Source organism: Emydura macquarii, unplaced genomic scaffold, assembly GCF_026122565.2.
Source record: "Emydura macquarii macquarii isolate MOO-44397 ecotype Brisbane River unplaced genomic scaffold, CSIRO-AGI_Emac_v2 contig_2676, whole genome shotgun sequence".
Lineage (NCBI taxonomy): Eukaryota > Metazoa > Chordata > Testudines > Chelidae > Emydura > Emydura macquarii.
In genome coordinates this window covers 11,788,987-11,810,414 of record NW_027132813.1, presented here as the reverse complement: position 1 = coordinate 11,810,414, position 21,428 = coordinate 11,788,987, and the positions used below count along the sequence as shown (strand labels likewise).

General features: G+C 41.7%; 1 protein-coding gene across 1 annotated transcript in view; it reads right to left on the bottom strand.

Moving 5' to 3' along the window:
- The window catches only part of LOC137164215 (calpain-8-like), a 36,890-nt gene that overhangs the window by 6,201 nt on the left and 9,261 nt on the right, over window positions 1–21,428 (bottom strand). Inside the window, exons 3-16 of the mRNA XM_067564891.1 lie at window positions 19,268–19,386; window positions 18,042–18,175; window positions 17,525–17,693; window positions 15,975–16,058; window positions 15,129–15,214; window positions 13,677–13,751; window positions 12,388–12,548; window positions 11,158–11,333; window positions 9,140–9,151; window positions 6,646–6,857; window positions 4,402–4,438; window positions 3,413–3,478; window positions 2,346–2,403; window positions 1,308–1,372 (exon numbers count right to left, since the gene is read on the bottom strand). Of these exons, the coding sequence (XP_067420992.1) occupies window positions 1,308–1,372; window positions 2,346–2,403; window positions 3,413–3,478; window positions 4,402–4,438; window positions 6,646–6,857; window positions 9,140–9,151; window positions 11,158–11,333; window positions 12,388–12,548; window positions 13,677–13,751; window positions 15,129–15,214; window positions 15,975–16,058; window positions 17,525–17,693; window positions 18,042–18,175; window positions 19,268–19,386 (1,454 nt within the window). The remainder of the gene's footprint in view (window positions 1–1,307; window positions 1,373–2,345; window positions 2,404–3,412; window positions 3,479–4,401; window positions 4,439–6,645; window positions 6,858–9,139; window positions 9,152–11,157; window positions 11,334–12,387; window positions 12,549–13,676; window positions 13,752–15,128; window positions 15,215–15,974; window positions 16,059–17,524; window positions 17,694–18,041; window positions 18,176–19,267; window positions 19,387–21,428) is intronic.

The window sequence follows — 21,428 nt, the reverse complement described above, 5'->3', positions numbered from 1 at the left end:
ACTTAATAATGGGCTCTTCAATCTAGCAGAGAAAGGTATAATATAATCCAGTGACTAGAAGTTGAAGCTAGACAAATTCAGACTGGAAAAAAAGGTATACATTTTTAATGGTGAGAGTAATTAACCATAGGCGCAATTTACCAAGGATTGGGGTGGATTCTCCATCACTGACAATTTTTAAATCAAGATGGGATTTTTTTTTAAAAGCTCTGCTCTAGGAATTATTTTGGGGAAGTTCTATGGCCTCTGTCATGCAGGTCAGACTAGATGATCACAATGATCTCTTCTGGCCTTGGAATCTATGATCAACTTCTTCTCCATCCTACGGGGCTGCATACATCTCTTCCTATAGAAAACCACGCAGAAGTGGAGCACTGACCCCCACGGTTGTGTTGCCTATTCTATATTGCTCTGTACTGCGCTGTCCTACTGGGGACGTGGGGCTGGCTGCAGAGTGGGGCAAGCAGGAGGAATGATTGCCACTTCTCCTACGAGCAAGGACTTGGCTGGAACAAGGCTAGTCCCCCCCAGATCATAACATGTCTTCATCTAGGACACTTTCATCTTTGCTGCACTGACAGCACGGCTCTTGTCCCTACCATGCTCCCATGGCAGGTCTCCTGCCAGCCACATGCCTATACACCTTCCCAGAGCCCTCTCCGGTGTTAGATGTTAATTACTCTCTTGTGGGAGTGGAACATGCTGTGGAGGTTCACTGATGCCCAGCTCCTTTCTCTGCATCCTCCTGGCCCTAGCCCTCTGGCAATGTGAAGCTCACCTCCCATAGAGGGGCTAGAGGCCAGGCAAAGGGATGGGACGCATGCAAAGCTGTATCAGCCTTTCCACACCACATAGTTCCTCTGATTCTTGTCTGGACCTTTAGGGCTCCTACTGTGCCCCTCTGGGCTGGGTCAGGGGAGAAGACCATATGGCCTTAAAGAAAGAAGTTCACATTGTGTATACCAACCACTTGACAGCTCCCAAGCATTCTAGGTGTGTCTCCCCTGAGCTCCACTGTGGCGCTAGGTTTATTCAGGCAGATATATTCTGCAGAGCAGACCAGCTATATCTCTAAAGAAAACATTAATAGATGAAAGTAGCAAAGCAGGAGTGGTGAAGGTCTGGCCATGAAAAGGTTAACGTCTCTGCCACACTGCACTGATAGAGCTACTTTTCTGAGTTTTATGCCTACAGCAAATGAAGACAGATGCACTGGGAAAATGTAAATCTAGCCTTATCTAGTCAAAAATTTTCACAAGGGAGATCCAGGAATTTTAGAGAACAGCGACGTGACATTTAAAGGATACATCTAAGAGGCTGATCATCTCCCTGCAGGTGTTTATGTTGAATCCATCACTTTTAATGTCTGCTCCTGAACAAAAAACAAAGTAAAGAATATTTTAGACAAATATTTTCTGCAGCCCACAGAAATACAGTCCACTTTACCCACAGTCAGCATCTGCTAGTAGGGCAAATACTCTTTTTCATTGCTACTAACATTTCTTCTATGCACCCCTCTCTCCCAATTTATTAAAAAACAAAATGAATATTTAGTACAGGTGAAAGGGTTTGGATTAACATGCCGGAAAGGAAAGGCCTGTTTATCCATAGAACATATACAGCATGGGCAGTGGTAGTACAAGCTTTTCCCAAACTGCCCTGCCAAGGGTCTATGTTGCATCCATTGTAAAGAAAGAGAGAGCTTCTGTGTTTGCATTGAACAAAACCATTCTTTTGTAATCAATGTAGATTACACAGAATATATTATAATGAACTGGGTAGGATGCATACGCAGGTGCCCTCTACTGGTAGAATTAGAGTTGCACAATTCTGTCATAAATCCTGTACTGCTAACAGCTAATGGACATTCTCTTTAGCTCATGTGGTAGAGGATTGTGCTTTTGGGGCAGGAGAACCTGAGTTACCGCTTTGTTGTCAATGTAGGTTTCCAAGAGGCCATGATGTGTCACACAGCAACACCTCTGGCATCTTACGTAGCCATTTCAGACATGTACCTGTACAGTTTGCTAGGCTGGATCCAAGTGTTTGTTAGGCTGGATCCAAGTGAGTGAGACCCAGTCACTTCTCCCAGAGTGAGCCTTCACCTCTCTGTTCAGACTCTGCATTCCATTCCCATTATTTTGAAGTGACAATTATCTTACAGAAACATTTGTTACCCTTAGCTGATCATAGCAGTTTTTCTTTAACATAGTTACTTGTTCATGTGCTATCAGAAACAACCATGGCACAGAAGTTCACTATGGACCAAAGAGAGAGGCAGATGCTGAAAGTAAGACATCGAGAATATCAGCCTCTCTCAGTGTGAAACATCTCATGTCACTTACTCTTTGCTAAAACCCTATTCAGAACAGTTTGAAGTTCATTTGCAGTCATTTCACAGTCCTGAAAACAGAAAACAAACATATTTCAGGTGATAACACAACAAGTGTTTGGAACAAACCAACTGTGCATTCATTTATTGCAATACACCTATAGACAATTCCACTTCTAATCCTTATTTTAAGGCATGTGAATCTTTAATTTATTTTAAGTCTCATGTCATCGTCTACAGCCATTGCTATTAAAAAGACAGCATTATACAGTCACCAAACTGTTGTAACTGACACACATCACAGATCTTTTCTTGCACTTAGAATGCGAAGTGCATGGTATCTCAGGCACCACAGCGTGGCAACCCACAAAATGTGAAGTTTCTACCAGCAACCACTGGATGGGCTCTACTGGCTCAGCTGCTCAATTAAAGAGTTTCAGAAAGGCATCTGAGCTTTTCCAGACTTATGGAACCAGCTGAAATTCATCCATCACAACTCAGACTAGCCTCTGTGGCTAAAAATGATGCTTTCACACTTCAAACTGGCCCCAGGTATTTGCTCCTTAAGAGCAAATCCAATGTGACAACTACAAACTAGTTAAAGCAGCAGTATTCTGCAGATGCTAAGGTCTCCTATATATAGTAATTAGGAGAGAGTACAACAATACCCTCCAGCTAACAGATTCCTGAGTCCAGCAGCTTCTAATAAACAACAAGGAATATAGTCCTAATAGCCATTAGTAGAACACTCAGAATTATGCATGAGCACCAGCTAGCTGACCCCCTCCCCCGACAATTTATATCACCACATAGTTATATCATTCACTTCCACCATTCTTTTAAAGCCATTCTACACCTTGAGAGAATCACATTCTACACCAATAAGAGGAATAATATAGTAGAACCGTTCTACTGGAAGGAACATTAAATTGGACCAAAATGGTAGCTGTGAATTAACAAAAGAGGAAAACCATTCTATTCTTTGGAAGACTGGATAAACAAGAGAATTGGTACTCAAAATAGTTGTCTAACTCTGTGCCAAGATGTCACTGTCTTTTTCTTTCTCTTTAATCCACTCACCTCTCCAGAAAGCTTTTGAAACAGGCTCTTGAACTCATCATCTATGCCCTTGTCATCAACGTGAGGCTAAAAGGAAGAGATAACCAATAATGTGGTTTATTATACCAGACGCAGGTGCCAGGAAATGAGTGGATGTGGTACAGAAGCTTCACAGCAAACTGCTTGCACTGGTGAGATTCACTCTCACTGCAGAAATTGCCAAACAAAATAATTTCCTAAATGAATGGTTTAACTCCATTTGGAACACAATCTCCATCTAAGGGTAGCTACTTTCAGAGACTGAGGGTATGTCTACACAGAAATAAAAGACCCACAACATGGCCACGGCTGGCCCTGGTCCGCTGACTCAGGATATCAGGGGTCAGGCTGCAGGGCTGTAAAATTGCTGTGTAGATTGTTTGGGCTTGGGCTGGAGCCTGAGCTCTGGGACCTTCCTCTCTTGCGGGGTCCCCAAACGTTTTACAGCCACTATTTTACAGCCCCACAGCCTGAGCCCAAGTCAGCTGACTTGAGCCAGCCACGGATGTTTAATTGCTGTGTAAACAGACCCTGATTGGAAAGCATTCTTGTGTCATCAGATCAGGATCACAAAATAAGTGTGGAGAAAACGTTGTTGAGCCTGCCCATAGCAATTGTGCAGTTCATTGGAGGTCTGCTTTTGAGATGTCTCTCAGAATGTAAGAAGATTATTCCTCTTTATGGAAAGGATCATACTATCCCATGGTATTATATTGCCCTTGCAGATATGTGTTCTGAACGGATGCATTCCAGCTCAGTTACAGAATTGCATGGGCAAAATTTTGTACCAAAAATGCATATGGAACCTGTAAACCAGATTGATAAGAAAAGGAGGTTTTCAATTACAGGGCTTTTTTACACAAATATGGTCAGATACTCTGATTTCAGCTCAAGCCAACAGCAACAAAATCCCAAATCAAATGTCTGCTTGCCCAAGAACTTGTTAATTTAGACCTAACTATGGCATTTACCTCATATGGATTTGCAGCCACTACATCACCGATTTCCCTGAGGAAAAAAAAAAGAAGTGACCAGTCTACCATTGGCCTATAAAATAATGTACAGAGCAATGTATTATTGTGGAGGACTGCTGTCCCTAACATCAGAACTTGAGCTTTTCTGCTTGCAATAATCTCACCTCACCCTATATTACACCACTACATTTTTAAATCCAGCACTGCATCCATGTACACCAGATGACCTGTGCTTGGAGCCTCTAGATGGATCTCTTGCCGTGCATCCAGACTCTCCAGATTTTTCCTTCTGCTGGCCACTTTGTATGATGTATACGCTTGAAGATCATCTCTTCCCTCACACTTCTCATCCTTTCTCTGAAAACATCTGCTCAATGTGCAGCGGCAGTCAAAAAAGCTAACAGAATGTTAGGAACCATTAGGGAAGGGATAGATAATAAGACAGAAAATATCATAATGTCACTACATAAATCCATGGTACACACACACCTTGTACACGTCTGCAGTTCTGATCACCCCATCTCAAAAAAGATATATTAGAATTGGAAAAGGTACAGAGAAGGGCAACAAATGATTAAGGGTATGGAACAGTTTTCCGTATGAAGAGAGAGTAAAAAGACTGACTTTTTAGCTTGGAAAAGAGATGACTAAGAAGGAATATGATAGAGGTCTATAAAATCATGACAGGTGTGGAGAAAGTGAATAAGGAAGTGTTATTTACCCCTTCACGTAACACAAGAACCAGAGGTTACCCAATGAAATTAATAGGTAGCAGGTTTAAAACAAACAAAAGGAAGTACTTCTTCACACTACACACAGTCAACCTGTGGAACGTATTGCCAGCCATTGCTCTACAATGTGTGAAGGCCAAAATTATAACGGTGTTCAAAAAAGAATTAGATAAGTTTGTGGAGGACAGGTCCATCAGTGGCTATTAGCCAAGGTGGTCAGGGATGCAAACCCCATGCTCTTGAGCAGTGGTTCTCAAAGTGCGGGGCAGGCCCCTCTGTGGAGGGGGAGCGCAAGATGGATCATGGGAGGTGGGGGCACAGAGTAGGGGACAGAGCCGGTCCAGCTCCACGCTCCCCGGAGATGGAAGCAGCCACCGCCGCTGCCCACCTCCTGCAGCAGCAGCCCCCTTCTGCGCTCCCCTCACTGTAGGCCCTGTTTTTTCCTGAAAGGGGGGAGTTCAGGGGAAGAGGGACATGATTGTTATGGCCTACAGCAGGGGAAGTGCCCCCTAATAATTGTGCCCTTTCTTCCCCCGACCTCGCCCTTTCAGGAAAAAAACAGGGCCTACAGTACAGGAAGTGCCCCCATTTTTTTCTGAAAGTGCCCCCTCCTTTCAGAAGGGGGAAGGGGGGCACGATTGTTAGACAAAAGTCCGCTGGGGGGCTCCATTTTAAAAGTTTGAGAACCACTGCTCTTCAGTGTCCCTAGCCTCTGATTGCCAGAAGGTGCGAGTAGATGATAGGGGATGGGTCACTCGGTGATTTCCCGTTCATTCCCTCTGAAGCACTTGGCATTGGCCACTGTCAGAAGACAGGATACTGGGCTAGATCAGTGGTCCCCAAACTTTTTATATCATGCTCTCCTTACTCCTATCCACATCCCCCCGTGTCCTCTCGAGCTAAGGGCTGGGAGGGGGGCCACGGTCAGGGCTGAGGCAGGGGTCCCCGGGCTGCGGTGGCCAGGAGCAAAGGCTGCGACCGGGCCGTGGCCATGGCTGGGGAAGCCAGGTTGAGAGCCCAGGCTATGGCTGGGTGTCAGGGACCGAGGCTGGGGGCTGAGGCTGCGGCTGGATGCCAGTGACCTGAGCCAGGCACTGGGGACCACAACCAGGTTGGGCAAGGCCAGGGGCTGAAGCCAAGGCCGGGCTGGGGGCTGAGACCACAGCCGAGCAGGGCCAGGGGCTGTGGCTAGGGGACTGGGCTGGGAGCAGAGGTTGGAACCGTGGCTGGGGCTGGAGCAAAGCTCAGGGCAGAGCAGGGCTAGGTTGTGCTCCCTCCCTGTCCCCTGTGGGGGCTGGCCTGGGCCCTGTTGTGTTCCCCCCCCCAAACATTGAAGAGACATTGCTTTACAATGTGTGGATGTATTGACTTTGTGATATAAGAAACCCTTGATTTGGGTGCCATAATGGTTCAGGGACAGGGCAGAGCACAACTCTCAAGTCTTCTATGTAGTGTGGAACATTCCACCTTTTTTCTTGAGCAGAGAGAGCATTATGAAGAAGATACATACTGAGCTTTAGCCTGTTTCTCAGAGAAAACTCGAAGGCAGAACTCTCCATTTTTGAAAGGCTCGAATGTGGATGGCACAATGAGGTACTCTCCTTGAGGCAGCTTGACACGGCCAGAGACTTCGCGCATGTTAACATAGGTGTCAGATCGCGCTGCTGGTCGGTGGGTTGTTAAGAAATCTCGGCTCAGATGGACATCTGTTTGATTTTGCAGCTGGCAACAATAATATTCTATTAAAAATCAACCAGATAAAATCACCAGAAAGCCTAATTTCCCTTGTTCTATTTCATTGTCTAAAAGCCATCCCGAGAACTTTCTGCTAATCAGAAGTAATATATTCTCTGAGTGCAAGTGAGGGAGACAAGCATGAATGTTCTGCCATATCAATATAAAAAAACAAACCCAGCACAACAGGCTGAACAATAGTAAGGAGACGGTACTTAACTCTAGCAGGATCAGACTTTTTACTTGTCTCTATGATGATTGTGAGACAACAGTAAATAATACCATGTTAATGTGCACTCACTGCTGGACAAACTATTTGTTGTGAATAAGCTGTCCTGTGAATTTAGCACTTTTTCTTTTCATAAATTGCTCGTGAGCCGACTTTGATTTTTACAAATGTGTTCCGCCTGTGGGGTGTTTGCAAAATGTTCACTTTGAATATTCATGGCATGCAATTGGTCATCTAAGTCAGATGCTGTTGTTTCTGCTCCCTGACTGGATGACTGAAATTTTTTAAACCTGAAAAGAGTGAATAGCAAATGCTCTTGTTCTCATGTGACTGTGGCATTCATGAGCACAAAACATTCAAGAGGACAAAACCCAGTCATGAGAATGTTCATGTATAGCAACAAGGGGCACAAATATGATCTAACCAAATACATATTCAGAATTCACACAGATGTTTGTCAGCATTGCAGCTCTAGCACCTATATAGTGTGGCTAACTCTCAGATTTCTTCAGTCAGCCACACAGCCGCATCATTTTCTTCTTGCCTCCTACAGTAGCCATATTCCAAATTGTGAATGAGACCTTGTCCCTCAGCAGCACTACAAACAGAATATTCATTTTATTGGCTAGGTTATATGAACTATGAGCTGCTACAATGGAAATGTCAAGCACCTTCTACTTCTAGCCATAGGCATAAAGACAACATGGCTTGAGATTTTCAAAGCAAACTAGGGGATTTAGCCACAAAACTCAATGGGAACTGTGTGGTTAATCCCCGAGTTGTCTTGAAAATCCCACACAAGATTTCCCTGATTGATAATCTGGTTACACTTTACATAGTTTGTAAAGAAAATTGGCAACTCATATGTGAACAACAGAATTAAAACCTGATCCCAGTGCTAAATACACCTTTAGAAATCCTATTCAAGCTATCTTTATTCCACAAAATTTCCTTTCAAAATGTGACTCATCAAGGCAATAATACAAAAAGGGTGGAGCATGTTTGATAGACGGTGTGCAGAATGATATTTCTGGCTTGATTTATAAGGCCAGATCACAGTAAATGGGCTAAACTCATCTGGAAGTGTGATCACCTGTAACTTCTTATATAAAAAAGTGCTATAATAATAACCCCAAACATTGTAGTATTTCTGTTGTAAACTGTAGAATAATATGATGCTTTTTCTCTTTTTTAAAATCATGGCTGGATTTTGGTATAGTCAACTATTCATATAACCAGATCATTTATCCTCACCCAGTCTGAAGTTAAGCTACATTGCAATGAAAAATTAAGAAATCAGTTCCAACATTTTTCAGTGTATAAGTTCCATTTCCCTTTGTGTATGACTCTGTAAACAGAGAGCAGATAATTGGTACATAGCTGCACGTTATTTTACAGAGCAAGAACAAAGAGGATGAAAACACAGCAAAATTGACAGCACATGAGTATGACCCCATTAAACTCCAGACACCCCTTTGTTGTCCTTATTTTAGAAATGAAAAGCCTCTTTTATCTTCACATTGACACTTGATTGATGACTGGGGAGGTAGAGCTGGATAAATTGATTACATGTGGCCCCTGCCCAGCATTATAAAAAGAAAGGGCCCCACAGAATTTGACATTTCTTTAAATAATGTAAGCTGGGTTTTCCTCTAAGCAGAAAAGGAAAATACAACTTACCATGTGAGTATGGACCCCGTTCTCCATAATCTTTACTAGACACATAGATCCAATTCTGATTTCAGTTACACTAAAATCAATAGAAGTCAATGAAGACCCTACATATTTAAATTAATGTAAATGAGATCAAAACCTGACTGGGATGAAACCTCATCCTATAATTCCTTTAAAATGGCTATTCAGAAGGTGCAACATTTGTCTTCAAATATCAATTTAGTGATTAAAAGAACAGCCCATTCAAAGGTCTCCAGAAGGTTTGTGGTAGAAGGCACCAAGCTTCAAGTAGCAGTTGCATTAAACTTTCAACCCCAATAGGAGGTGGTCATCTGGAGGATGGAAGTCTCCAATAAAATGTACATACCTCTTTCGGGACCTGCAAAAGAGATACATTAATTATGGAAGGCAGCTGCTAAGTATCTTTTGCAGTAACAAATGCCACATTTCACAGTCTTATGTAGTTTGTCTTTCATTCCTATTTATAACCAACAAAAGGTCCCACTTCTGCTAGAACTGTTCCAAAGGAAAATTAACAGAACATTTGGCCAAATCCTGAAATCCTTACTCAAAGTCAATGAGAGCTTAGCCCAAAATTGTTTTGAAAATTTACCAGAACAGACATAAAACCTATTTGCACACCATTACCATGATACTGATGAAAAACGTAATGATACTTTAATCACAACTCAAACCAGACGTTTGCCAGAGGGCAAACAGAGATTTTCAAGGCAATTTTAATCTGAGTAAGATGAGTTAATAAAACAGCTAAAAAGCATTACCGTATTTCGTACTTATGAATATAGGACGTGATTTTCAAAAGCACCTAAGTGATTTGGAAGCACCAATTTAAATGGGACTTGTGCTCCCAAGTCACCTAAGTGCTTTTGAAAAATTCACCCATAGCCTCTTATAGAATGTCTTTTACGTCTAGTTTAGATGGAAGTGTGTTGTCTGGGGACTCGTACGATATAAGGGTTTAAGGCTGTGCTCTCAGTTGTAGCAGTTATTACTATTGTAATTGTCTTTCAGTTAGCTTCAGTGACATGACTTATGTAAAGTTCTGCCAGGCAGGTAAGCTTCGGTATGCACATTCTCTTTTCTTGATATACACATATCTGCTCAGGGTTTTCCTGTCTAACGTAGATCTTCCTTGGACATAGTCTCAGCTGGAGCAAATGCCCGTGGCAGCTGGTATCATGGATGAGTGTAAAGGCTAGAGGGTTTAGCAGCCCTTCCTTTCAAGGTATAGAGTCCATCTGTTAAGAGTATTAAGTGTACCCTACCAAGTAAATGATTCTGAAGAGGGCAGATAAGTGAGATATTTCTCAGGGTAGAAATATGCTAAGGCAGCAAGATTGTGTTTTGGTCTGTCTGTCTGTTCTGATAGGTAAGTATAGACAGCCATTCTTTAATTTGCAAATTCTAGAATGCAAATGGATTGGGTTACCAGGAATCAGACAGATGGCATGGCAAACACTGAGAGCTATCTGTGTGCATAGATATTTTGGCACCAGTGAAAACCTTTGCTAGTTTTCTACCATTGCCACATTTTTAGAACTATACCATACATGCAGGAGATAAGGGAAACCTTTGCTAGTTTTCTACCATTGCCACATTTTCAGAACTATACCATACATGCAGGAGATAAGGGAAACAGAACACACAAGCTACATTAGTAAAAGTTAGTCATTCCCATGACAGCCTCTCAACTGAGACTGTTAATGACCTTTGTCCATGGGAGTCTACACTGGACTTCATGACATCATAACTGCAGAAAAGCATGAATGATGAAATTTCAGATTTTTTTGTTTTGTTTCCATGGCGTCACAGAAGTTAGCGATGGAAAAGTCCTAGTCCCATCTCCTGCTGCTGCAGGATTGTTCCTTCCAGTATATTTTCCAACTGTTTACACAGACAGTAGTGATGCAAGTGTTATATAAAATCAGAAACCAACAGAACAATAATCTCGTAGTAGTGAATCCAAAACAATTTGCAAATTCAAAAAAAATAATAATTCAAGCAAACAGTGGGATCTAGTGATGGACCTAAAACTGAACCATTTATCTGGAATCTTCTTCCACCATGAACCAGCTCTGTTTTAGGCTTTGCAAGAGAAAAGACCTGAATGAAGCTGTTGCTAAATTAGCCACCTCCACTTTTTCACCTCTCTCTGTTAGAAATGGAATGGAACAAAATCTGAATCATTTATCTGAACACTCCTATACTGTGGGGGTCAGATAGAATGAGACAAGGATTTAAACCATCTTGCAAAACTAAAACCTGCTTGATGTGATGCTGAAAAGTCAAAAGCCTCCCTAAGTGTTGCCCATCTCTTGATGAGAGCCCAGCATTCAATAACTCTTTAAAAGGAATGCACTATACCTGATAGAAAGAATATCCAATGCTGAGCAGAGCTTCCCCCATCTTATTCTCTCTCCTGCGGTTCTTCTGCATTAGGCCCACCAGCACAGTGCAGCAGGGCTCACTCATACTTCCTTCATTATCATCATCTGGTTCATCCAGCCTGATTTTAAACTGGGGATTGGTCCAGTACGTCGCTAAAAATCCCAAGGGAAAATGAAAGGAAAGAGCCTTTGCTGTCACTGAAGCTGAAATCATTGCCATTAGCGGTACAGGAATAGCACTTTGGAGAGACCTTCTTTGGGGTTCAGCCAAACCTTTCCATTGTTGTCCCAGCTGTGCTATATATTTATTTAAGCAGTAACAAATGAAAGCACAAAGACATCTCCCAGGAAGTAATGACCAGCTGGGAGGAGCCGATGTCATTAACACCAACCAGTCATTATCCTCCGCTGAGACTGTTGTTATAGGGCCAAATCCCAGAGGGCCTCTGTTCGGGTTTGACATGAAAATGAATGCCAAATTACACTACTCTTTGTCTTTGCAATGTTGAATTGTGACTGTATTGTGGCCCACATATTCTCCTGGAGATTAGTCCAGTCAGAAGCATGAGGAGTACAAGCAGGGAAGGTACATGAAGAAAAGAGACCATACAGTGAATTAACTACTCAAGTGAGGAAAGAAACCCTGATGAGAAAATGAGTGTGAATCACGTTTTGACTGAGACCACAGAGTTTTTGGTTAATATCAACATGTAGAAAATAGGTTAAAAAAAACCTAGAGAAGGAACTTCAGATCCAAATCCTTCTGGCTCTTAACTCATTTCCGTGTTTCTGGTTCCAAAGTAGAGACAAAAGGAGACATGGCCTATTTTCTGAATCAGGCACAGATGCAGCCCAAGATGGCAGAAATCTCCTGAAAATGACTGACCTCATAAGATTCCCAACCAGTCCTGATAATGAAAATCTCTTAATACCTGCTGATCTCAGGAGATTTCCTATCCTCAGAGCACTTTCAAGATTTTAACTTCATCAAACCCAAACAATATGCCTGATTCATCCATGAGCCTAGACCCTGGAGTAAACTTAATCCAAATTTTAGCCTCTCCTCTTTGACCCAATTATAAAAACAACACAATAACATTCCATGAAACAACCCGCATTGAAGCTGCAACTGTGAAACAACATGGAAGCTGTGCTGGAAGAAATTCTATTCCTTCACCACACACACAAATGTCACCTAGGTCTTTACCTGGATAGTTCTGGCAGCCGCCTGCAGTAGAACCCCGTCTCCACTGTCCATCGAACAAGGTCAGTCCCCATTTATGGATCTTGTCACTTGTCAGCGTGTCAGGAGTCAAGTTGCAGATCTCAAGCCGTGTAAACTGTCTTTGAAAATCTGAGAATGCCATCCTGACACCAAAGAACACAAAGAGTCCATGGTGAATTCATGAACTGGAACATGGCCAGGCCCACTGTGAAATGATCCCTTTACTAATGAGGCAGCAAATGGCAGAACCACAGGAGAATTACCTGAAATTCAGTTTAATTGAACTTTGAAACTAAAATTGACTTGTAGGAACCCCCACCACTCCTTTAAGGTAATAGTTCTCAATAGCTAATATTCATTGTGGGCTCAACTGTGCCACCTTTGTTCATGCTGAGTCATACCTTAGTGCCCAAGTAATTTCACTGAAATCAGTGCAGCTATGTGGGCAATGAGGTACTACTCAGTGTAAGGGTAATACAATGGGGCCCTGTGAGAGAGCCCTATGTCCAAATAAGCCCACAGATATTTTTTAAATTGGTTTTACTTCCATTGCTGATGTTTCTTCCCACCTCTGATATCTCAAGATAATCAAGTCATGTTGCTAGCTCCACAGGAGAGCCGGAAACGCTGTCAAGAGATGTCTCTCTTGGGGACTGACACCATTCCTCACACTAAGAGACTGATTCTCATTTCACTTCCCCTGGTATAAATCAGGAGTAACTCCATCAATGTCAGTGGAATTACAGCTGACTAAATCCACACCAAAGAAAATCTGAATCAGATCCTGGACACACACATCTTTGAACCAGATTCGCTACTGCCTTGCCCCTTGTGTAGCTGTTTACATTTGTGCAAAGTAGACAACTGCCATTCTAATCTAGGGTAGAGTTCTACACAGAGCAATTCAATATTAACCAGTGTAACCAAATACTGGCCTGGATTTTCCACTCACTCCTGGTAAATAGATTCTACCTGAGATATAAAGCTGGACTTCCTTACTACTATTTAAGCAAAATCCAAGCCTCAAAATATTGAGCATCTAAGCTTCATCCTTGCCACTTCATTAAGCTTTAATATTTGATATTTAATATTTAATATTCATTAAGCATGTAATATTTGAATAGAAAGGGAGATAACCAAGAGCCTAATAATTCTCACACATCATGGATACATTATTAACCCTTGGGATTGTGGTATTTTCTCAACTAACATCCAAAGGAATGCTTAACAGGACATATGCATGTAGTTTCCAAAGGATTAATGATTCTTACCAAAACTCTCCATCATCTGATTGTATATCCAGAGCCTGTTTTTGTTTGGGATCAATATAATTCCATTCTGGAGCACTGCAGGCAAAACACAAAGGCAATAAGGATAGTAGTTACATTTTACTTTATAACAAGTTCAGGGAGTTAGAATCTTTCTGCAGTTACAGCTGATAAAAGTACATATTTCCTTCAATGACTGGATCTTTTACCTGTCCCAAGGGCTGTGCAAAATGCAAATTAACTCTATATACAGATGGGAATTATTTAGACAATCTGGCCAAAGAATCAGGCTTTACATTTAACTGTATTTGCAGCAAATGAACCTTAAATTTAATCATAACTCTGAGATGCGAGAATGCACAGATACCACTAGGACTAACTGGATGAAACTGAATATCAGGAAATGTTTTGCCATGTGAGATCTATTTTAATGTCTAATAGTCTCCCAGTGAGAGTGGTGAAACCTCCACGATTTGGTACATTTTAAAAAAATAATGGAGAAAGAGAGCACTAGAAAATTTACTGCAGGGAGCAATCCTGCACTGGTCATGGGTGTGGACTAGGTGATCTAATGCTTCTATTTCATCTCTGTGGTACTATTGTACAGTAGGCCAGATCCTGATCTGATCCCATGTAAATCTGGAGTAACTCCATTGATTATATAACTGAGATCAGAATATGGCCCTGTAAGTTTATATGAAGCATATTACTTTTAGGGTGTGCAAACCAGGTCCAATAAAATAAGATTCACCCTAAAGCTTTGTTCAAGTTGCAGACAAGCTCAATGCTATAATTTCAGTCAACCAGGATGAGAAGCAGATAAAAATTATTTTCATGGTATTTCCAACCTGACCAAACCCAAGAAAATCTTAGAAATATTGTGACCATTGTTCTCATGAGATTCCAAGCCCAACTTCCAGATCAGAGAGGTACAGATGGGTATTCAAACTTTTGGATGCTTAGCTGAACCAAACCAAGCCTTTTGAGCATCTCCAGCAGTAGTCAAACATTGCCCTGACTTAGACCCTGCAATCCCATCAATGTTAATGGAACTGCACAGCAATTTGGCCCTACTCTGTTTTCCAATACTGGAAATTGACTGGGTACTACATTAGTATCTCACCAGGATCAGTAGGATACAGGCATGAGGAGAGTCACCTTGCAGAATGACATGGATCTGACTTCCTTGGCCCTGTTCATAGCAAGAAATACAGACTACTCACCACAAATAGAGCACTCTGTATGGGGTGAGGAAGTAAATCCTGTGATCAGAACAGATCAATAGCCAGCACTGCCAATTTATTAATATTGCTTTATTTCTGACAAGTATCAATTGATTTAACACCTTTTCCAAATGTGCTGTGTAGCTTATTAACTGCATATATTACCAATTTAGTTTTTAAAAGATATTGGAAAACAGTGAAGAGGGGGATGCCACAGTATATAATAACCTACTTATCACTCCAGGCTCCGGTCCATTCCACTTCACCCCATGGATTTCTAATCCTGACTAGTTTCTCTGGGCGCCCACGGTAATTTACCTGTAGGATCCACAACAAGCAGTGTCTAAGCATTTTGTTAATTTATTCATTATCATGTAGTATTTGCTTTTACATCTAGAGAAAAACACAATTGGCACTCTAGGGGGATGGTCAGAGATAAAAGACCACCTAATGTCTCCCGCCCCCACTCCCATTTTACTCTCCTCTTAACCCCAACCCATTGTTACAAAGAGGCCTAATGGTGATCCATACAATACATGGGTAACATGTAAGGATGAGCATCAGCTACAACACAGCACAAGATCTGCATACTCAACAGCATGTGGCATTTCAGAAAATAGTGCAGCGGCTAATAAATTTTTAGCAGAATCATCTCTGTAATCATGATAGCTTTTGATATGTAGGGAAAGCTTGTGAAATATAAGGTTCAAGTGAGTTTATAATATAGTCTGTTAGTACAACACAGGTTGCAGCTAAGCTATTTGCTGAGGAAAACTGGTTGGAACAAGGTCTATGAGAGGTTATAACCAGTCTGAAGGCAGATATTTCAAGCTTGAGAACTATTACAGTCAATTTCCCTGTGTGGCTCTGAAGATATTAACATTTTCATATAGGTCAAACGTGAAGAGTCATCAGAAAGTTGTCAAAGGCAGTGTAGTATCGCAAACACAAAATTATGTTGTGTGTTACACTGGTAAATCATTCTGTGTGATGATAAGTACATAAGTTTCATCAACACTGTATAAGTCAAGTTTACCAATAGGCAACCTAATAGGTTTAGCTATATTTATTAGATTACCTCTTCTGCTCCAGTGATAGAGTAAGCATGTCCCTTTACCAATTTCTTACTTGTGATTGCCTCAGTTTCAGCTGCACTGGTGATCTAGGGCAATAAAAATACTGTTATGTATTGAACAGACACAGTTTTAAAGACCGAATGAATACAGTTGCAGATACCTAAATGGTATCATAACAATATAAAAAATTCAACAATACAAACAGTATTAAACAGAGATAGACCCGAACTCCAAATCTCAACTTTGTATCTCTAAAACCCCAATTCCAAACACATCTGAGAATTGGGGCGAGGGAGAGTTGAAATCTGAATCCAAATCCAAACTTTCCCAACTTCAAGTATTCAGATCCAGTCCATTAGAGAGATGAGCTTCTGTTACAAACTTTCATGTGAACTCAGATCCAGAGTTCAGATCTGTTGTTTTGGTTGGGATCCTATAAATCAATAATAAACTGAGCCTCTGGTGAATACAACGAGCTCAATATGCCAAGATTCAGATATGCAACACTGACCTTCTTAATGTGTAACTTACACACACACACACACAAAAAAGTTATGGGACAAAAGGAAGAAAAAGATTTGAAAGATGTGGATTTCTTCTAACCTATCTAACATTTTCTATAATTGCCGAGACTTCCCATTATAGATATCAGTAATTTACAGGATTGAGAAATGGAGCCCCGGTTGTGTGTGGGGGGGTGAAAGTTTGGGTCTCAAATGACTGACTTGGAGTACCTCATAATGAAGCATACTTGAAAGGCACAGAGTGAATGTAAGGCTTTCTCAGATAATTTGTGTCTGTCTCCTTCATGGGCCTTGGACTGTAGGCAGGCTGCATTTTGAATTCTAACAGTTGTTAGTACTGCATTTTAGAAGCTGGATGACCCAGACAAGTGACTTGTTTATAAGGTGGGTTTCCAGTGTCAAAAGAATGTCACAGGTCAGAGAGGAGATATCATGGAGAAGTCTGAGCTGACATGCTGCCACTAGATAAATCAGGCTTGGGGTAGACTGCTACAATTCTGCTAGGGACTCATGCCATCACCAGTACATGTGGGACCGTGTCAGACATCAGGACTGAATAGTCAGGGAGTCAACATTAACCTTACATTTTTCAAGAAGTTTGTGCTGATAATAGCACTTTATACATCGATAGCTCCTTTAATCCAAGGATCTCAAAGTGATGTATAGCCGGAAATTAATAAAGCCCCACACAATTTCTTGAGATAGGTTAGCCCTGTTATGTCCATTTTACAGATGAGTAAAATTAAGTGACACTCAGAGACAAAGTCAGAAATAGAACCCAGAAATACTGACTCCTAGTTCCCAGCTCTAATTATCAGGCTGTTTCCTGAGAAGGAAGACGTGATGGTGGTTGCCCATTTAGAACCTGATTCAAAGCCCATTGAAGTCATTAGAAAGTCCCCACTGATTTCAGTGGGCATTGGAACAGGCTCTTATATAGTAACAATGCCTGCTGCTGATCTGAGCTTTCCCTACTACACAAATCAGAGTTCTGATGGCAAGAGAGTAAAATACTGGCAACATCTCACATCAATGGAGCAGCCAAGCAATGACCCAGCTTGTAGGGCCTTCCGCATTATTTGATATAGGTCAGGTGGGGCTTTCCTCAGGTCATAAGACTCAGCGATGCCTCCAGTGAAATCCTCAAACCCTTCTATAGTGGAGCCTCCTGTGAGAGCCTCATATGAGCCATTCAATCTATGGGGAAGAAAATAAGAGAACAGAGATGCAATAAAGAGCATCAGGCCAGTTTCCACACACAAGTCACATTTGCATTACAGAACTAATGGCATAGAACCCAATCTCTCTGTTACTGTACACACAGGTGTTACTTGTGAAACTAGTAGGTAAAACATTTTGAGGCAGAAGGTTGGCAGTGCTCCTCTAAGTGTTTATGAGAAACAAGAAAAGGGATGGAGAGAAGAAGGAGGAGGAATAAGAGACTGACACTAGGGCAGAATGCATTTGGGCCTGGCACCAGCAGAGGCTGAGACAGTCATGTTCTTTGCACTTATTATGGCCTCCCTCAGAATTAGCCCCACTTACTTAGCATAGGCCTTCTCTAGCAGGGCACTCCAGAATTCATTGCCTTCCTCTGAGTGAAGGAAGAGCAGCTGCCCATTTTTGGTGGGCAGTCTGTCATCAACAACAACATCCACCCACTCCCCATACTGCCAGAACTAAGGAAAGAAAGAAAGGGTGGTTAGAGTAGTGTGCTGCGGTTACCTCCCTGCTAAAAATCCTTCTGCCACTCTCTGCTTCACAATGGTCCCTGTGCTATGGAACAGTCTCCCACTTGTCATTCGTCTTCTCTTCTCCACCTTCACATCCCTCATGAAAACCCACTTTGGGGAATCCTTCCTACATTGGATTCCTCCCCATTGATTTCTCCACAGTCTCCCATATCTGAGCTGTTGTCTGCATTTTGTCTCATCTGCATTATACTGCATTTCCTTTGGGATAGGGACCAATGTTTTTCTATACTCTGCTTTTCTATGTTCTATAAGGCATTGGTACATTTACAAACCCTAAGGGAAAAGGTTTATTAATAAGTAATATTAATGCTGTCTTAGATGGAACATCTAGAACATTCTCATAGTATGGTTCATGGAGTACTTTTGGTGTCCACAAAGAGCTGGCTGACAGCTAGGATGCATTAAGGCCTATATGTTCAAAAGCACTTTTGTGTACCCAACTTGGGGCACCATGAAGAAGCCTCATTTTCAGAAAGTGCTGAGCGCCCACCCATGGAAAAAATAAATCCCCCTTAAAAAGTACTAGTCACTTTTGAAAATGTAGGCTTACATACTTAGCTAATATTAATTCTCTGTGTAAGCAACTGCTGAAGTTGCCACCAGGATGTTATATGGTCACAAATGGACCAGATGGACAGCCTGAAAAAGATTGGGAGACAGGTAAATCCACAGGACAATCTCTGAGATGAGATGTGGCCTACACATGAAAAAATTGGGGTGGGAGCACCTGATCTAGAACATTCTGCTCTGTGTCACAGTGGTGTTAATCTGGAGTGACTTTCTTGCCATTACTGGCACAACAAGTGTAAGAAAGCAGAATTCCAGCCCACTGAGTATGTATAATTGCATTCAGTTATGGTCTCCTTTATTCTCCCCCTCCCCATCTATTTCACTTGCACACCTTAATTGCTGACAATCTAACTTATCAGAAATGAGACAAGCTAAATTTACCTAAATGTTGGATCTTTCTTTTGTTCCCCACATATTGATCATGTTTGCTGGATTAGCAATAGTTACCTGGAAATGAAAGATCCCAGCATAGTTCTTCTGGAAGCTCTGATCTTCGGGAACAATTCGATGTAGGATTTCTTGATCCAAGGTAAGAGATGCAATGGCTGCTAAGAGCCAGCAGTCACCTGAAAACATACAAGGTTCAAGACAGAAATGTGCATTGTTAAAATGAGTTTCCTTGTTTTGCCCTACACCACTATTTGAAATACCCTTTGAATAAAATACCAAAGTAGAGTACCCTGTAGGATCCTACTGGAAGTCTAGTTGCTAGGTTGTTTTGTTTGTTTGTTTTTAAATATATCTGTTTTGCATATTTTTCCAGGGGGTGGGCAGAGTGTGGTTTTTGTATTTTTAATACAGGTAGACCCAAACTTGATTTAAATTCTGCCGAAGTTTCCAGGGCTGATGACGGTGGTGGATTTGGTGTTCCAGTTTGGGGTCATTTCTAAGTTTTATATGTGTTTGTGTTTAGACCATGTTTTCACATGCTTTTTAATGCCTTCAGGGAAACATTTATGTGACTGAAGCAATGCAAGATCTGGGCTTCCCACAGCATTTTAGTTTCTGGGTGATAGAAATACCATGGAAAAAAAACAGACTTCATGTTCTTTCATGGTCCCAAATGGCCCCTTGAATCATTAGAAAAAGACCAGAGAAATAAATACTACTTCTGAAATATTTGGGTTTTACCCAGTCTTAGTTTCTTCATGTGGACACACATAGCAGTATCATCACTTGGTGTAAATCAGCAACTGAGGATCTGGCCCAAATAGTCTAAACTGGAGTGCGCTTTAACGTCAGATGGCAGTAGTTAACCTCTTAAAAATTAGATAAGTGTATTCACCGTAGCATAAGGTCTAATCCTGTGAGATGCTGGGAGCTACATGATCATATCTGCCACTAGCTTGAATGGGAATGAAGGTGCTCAGCACCTCACAGGATCAGGAGCCATGCTGGAGCATAGCTCTCCCAGCTTTGTAGTTTGTGTTTTAAGGCCTGGTTCTTTAAAAAAAAATGTTAGCTGATGTCAGAGGAAATGGGAAAGATATCCCTCGCCCACACACACACACACACACACACTCGCTTGTCCGAGAGGTATGAAAATGCCATACTAGTGTCACCATGTTTCCACGATACTGGCATGCAGCATGAAAACATCTCAGTACCGGTTTGCATACATGCAGGGTTCATACAGATTGCTAGCACTGTGCTTTAGTATCACAAACATTTTGCCCTACATGAGCTCTGTATAAGAAGCAGAATTAATCATAATGCCTGTGGCAGCAGGGAGATATGGCAGTGGAGTGGCTCTTAATGTGGAGAAAAAAACAACAGTTTTTGAAGTGATTTAAATCCCCATCTTTCTATGTATCCCTGCAACTGGCTCCCCTGCCAGGCTTCCCAGTTCCTCAGCTGCTGCTGACCTCCTCTGAAGCACATAGTGCTAGCTTTGAGGAGATGGTGAAGCAGCTCTCCTGATGTTCCTGCTATAACAGCATCCAGCAGAGAACAGACACAGTCCATTGGTAAAGAAGAAGTAAAGTTCTCCCCATATATGATATCTGGAAATGCCTTCCTGTGTTACAGGCCAGGCTGTTGCAACTATTGAAATAGAGCCTGTCCCATTAACAACTGTGTTTCAGCAGCTAGGATTTGCTTAACCTCATGGGTGGCCACTTTAGAAGTGTTTAGGCAGCACAGAGCTATACAGAACCTTCAATTAAATGAGAAGCCTTCCCTTACTATGCTAATTCTGAGTCTTACTACAGTAATTTAAGGTTCTATTGCCTTAGGACAGCATGTGTGCACATCCAAAGAGTGAAATCTTTTACAAGAATTCTCAATGGGACATCTCTCTATGTCCTAGCATTTAGATGAAGGTCAGCAATTCCATCACTCATTCATTTCTACTTCCTTCAAAAAAGGCTATATCACCACATTATTCTGTTACTCCTTGTGGCTAACCAAAAATATGGGGGCTTGCACGCTGTTCCTGTTGAAAAGGAAAAATTGATGATGGAGTCAGGTACCTTTGATGCATCTTGTTTATCTATATGGAGTGTACAAAGTCCTGTTTCTCTGAACACAGAAGGAAACAAACAATAGTTCCCTTACTCACGGCACTAAACCTCTTTTAGCCAGTGCCAGACCTATAACCCCTCTCTCT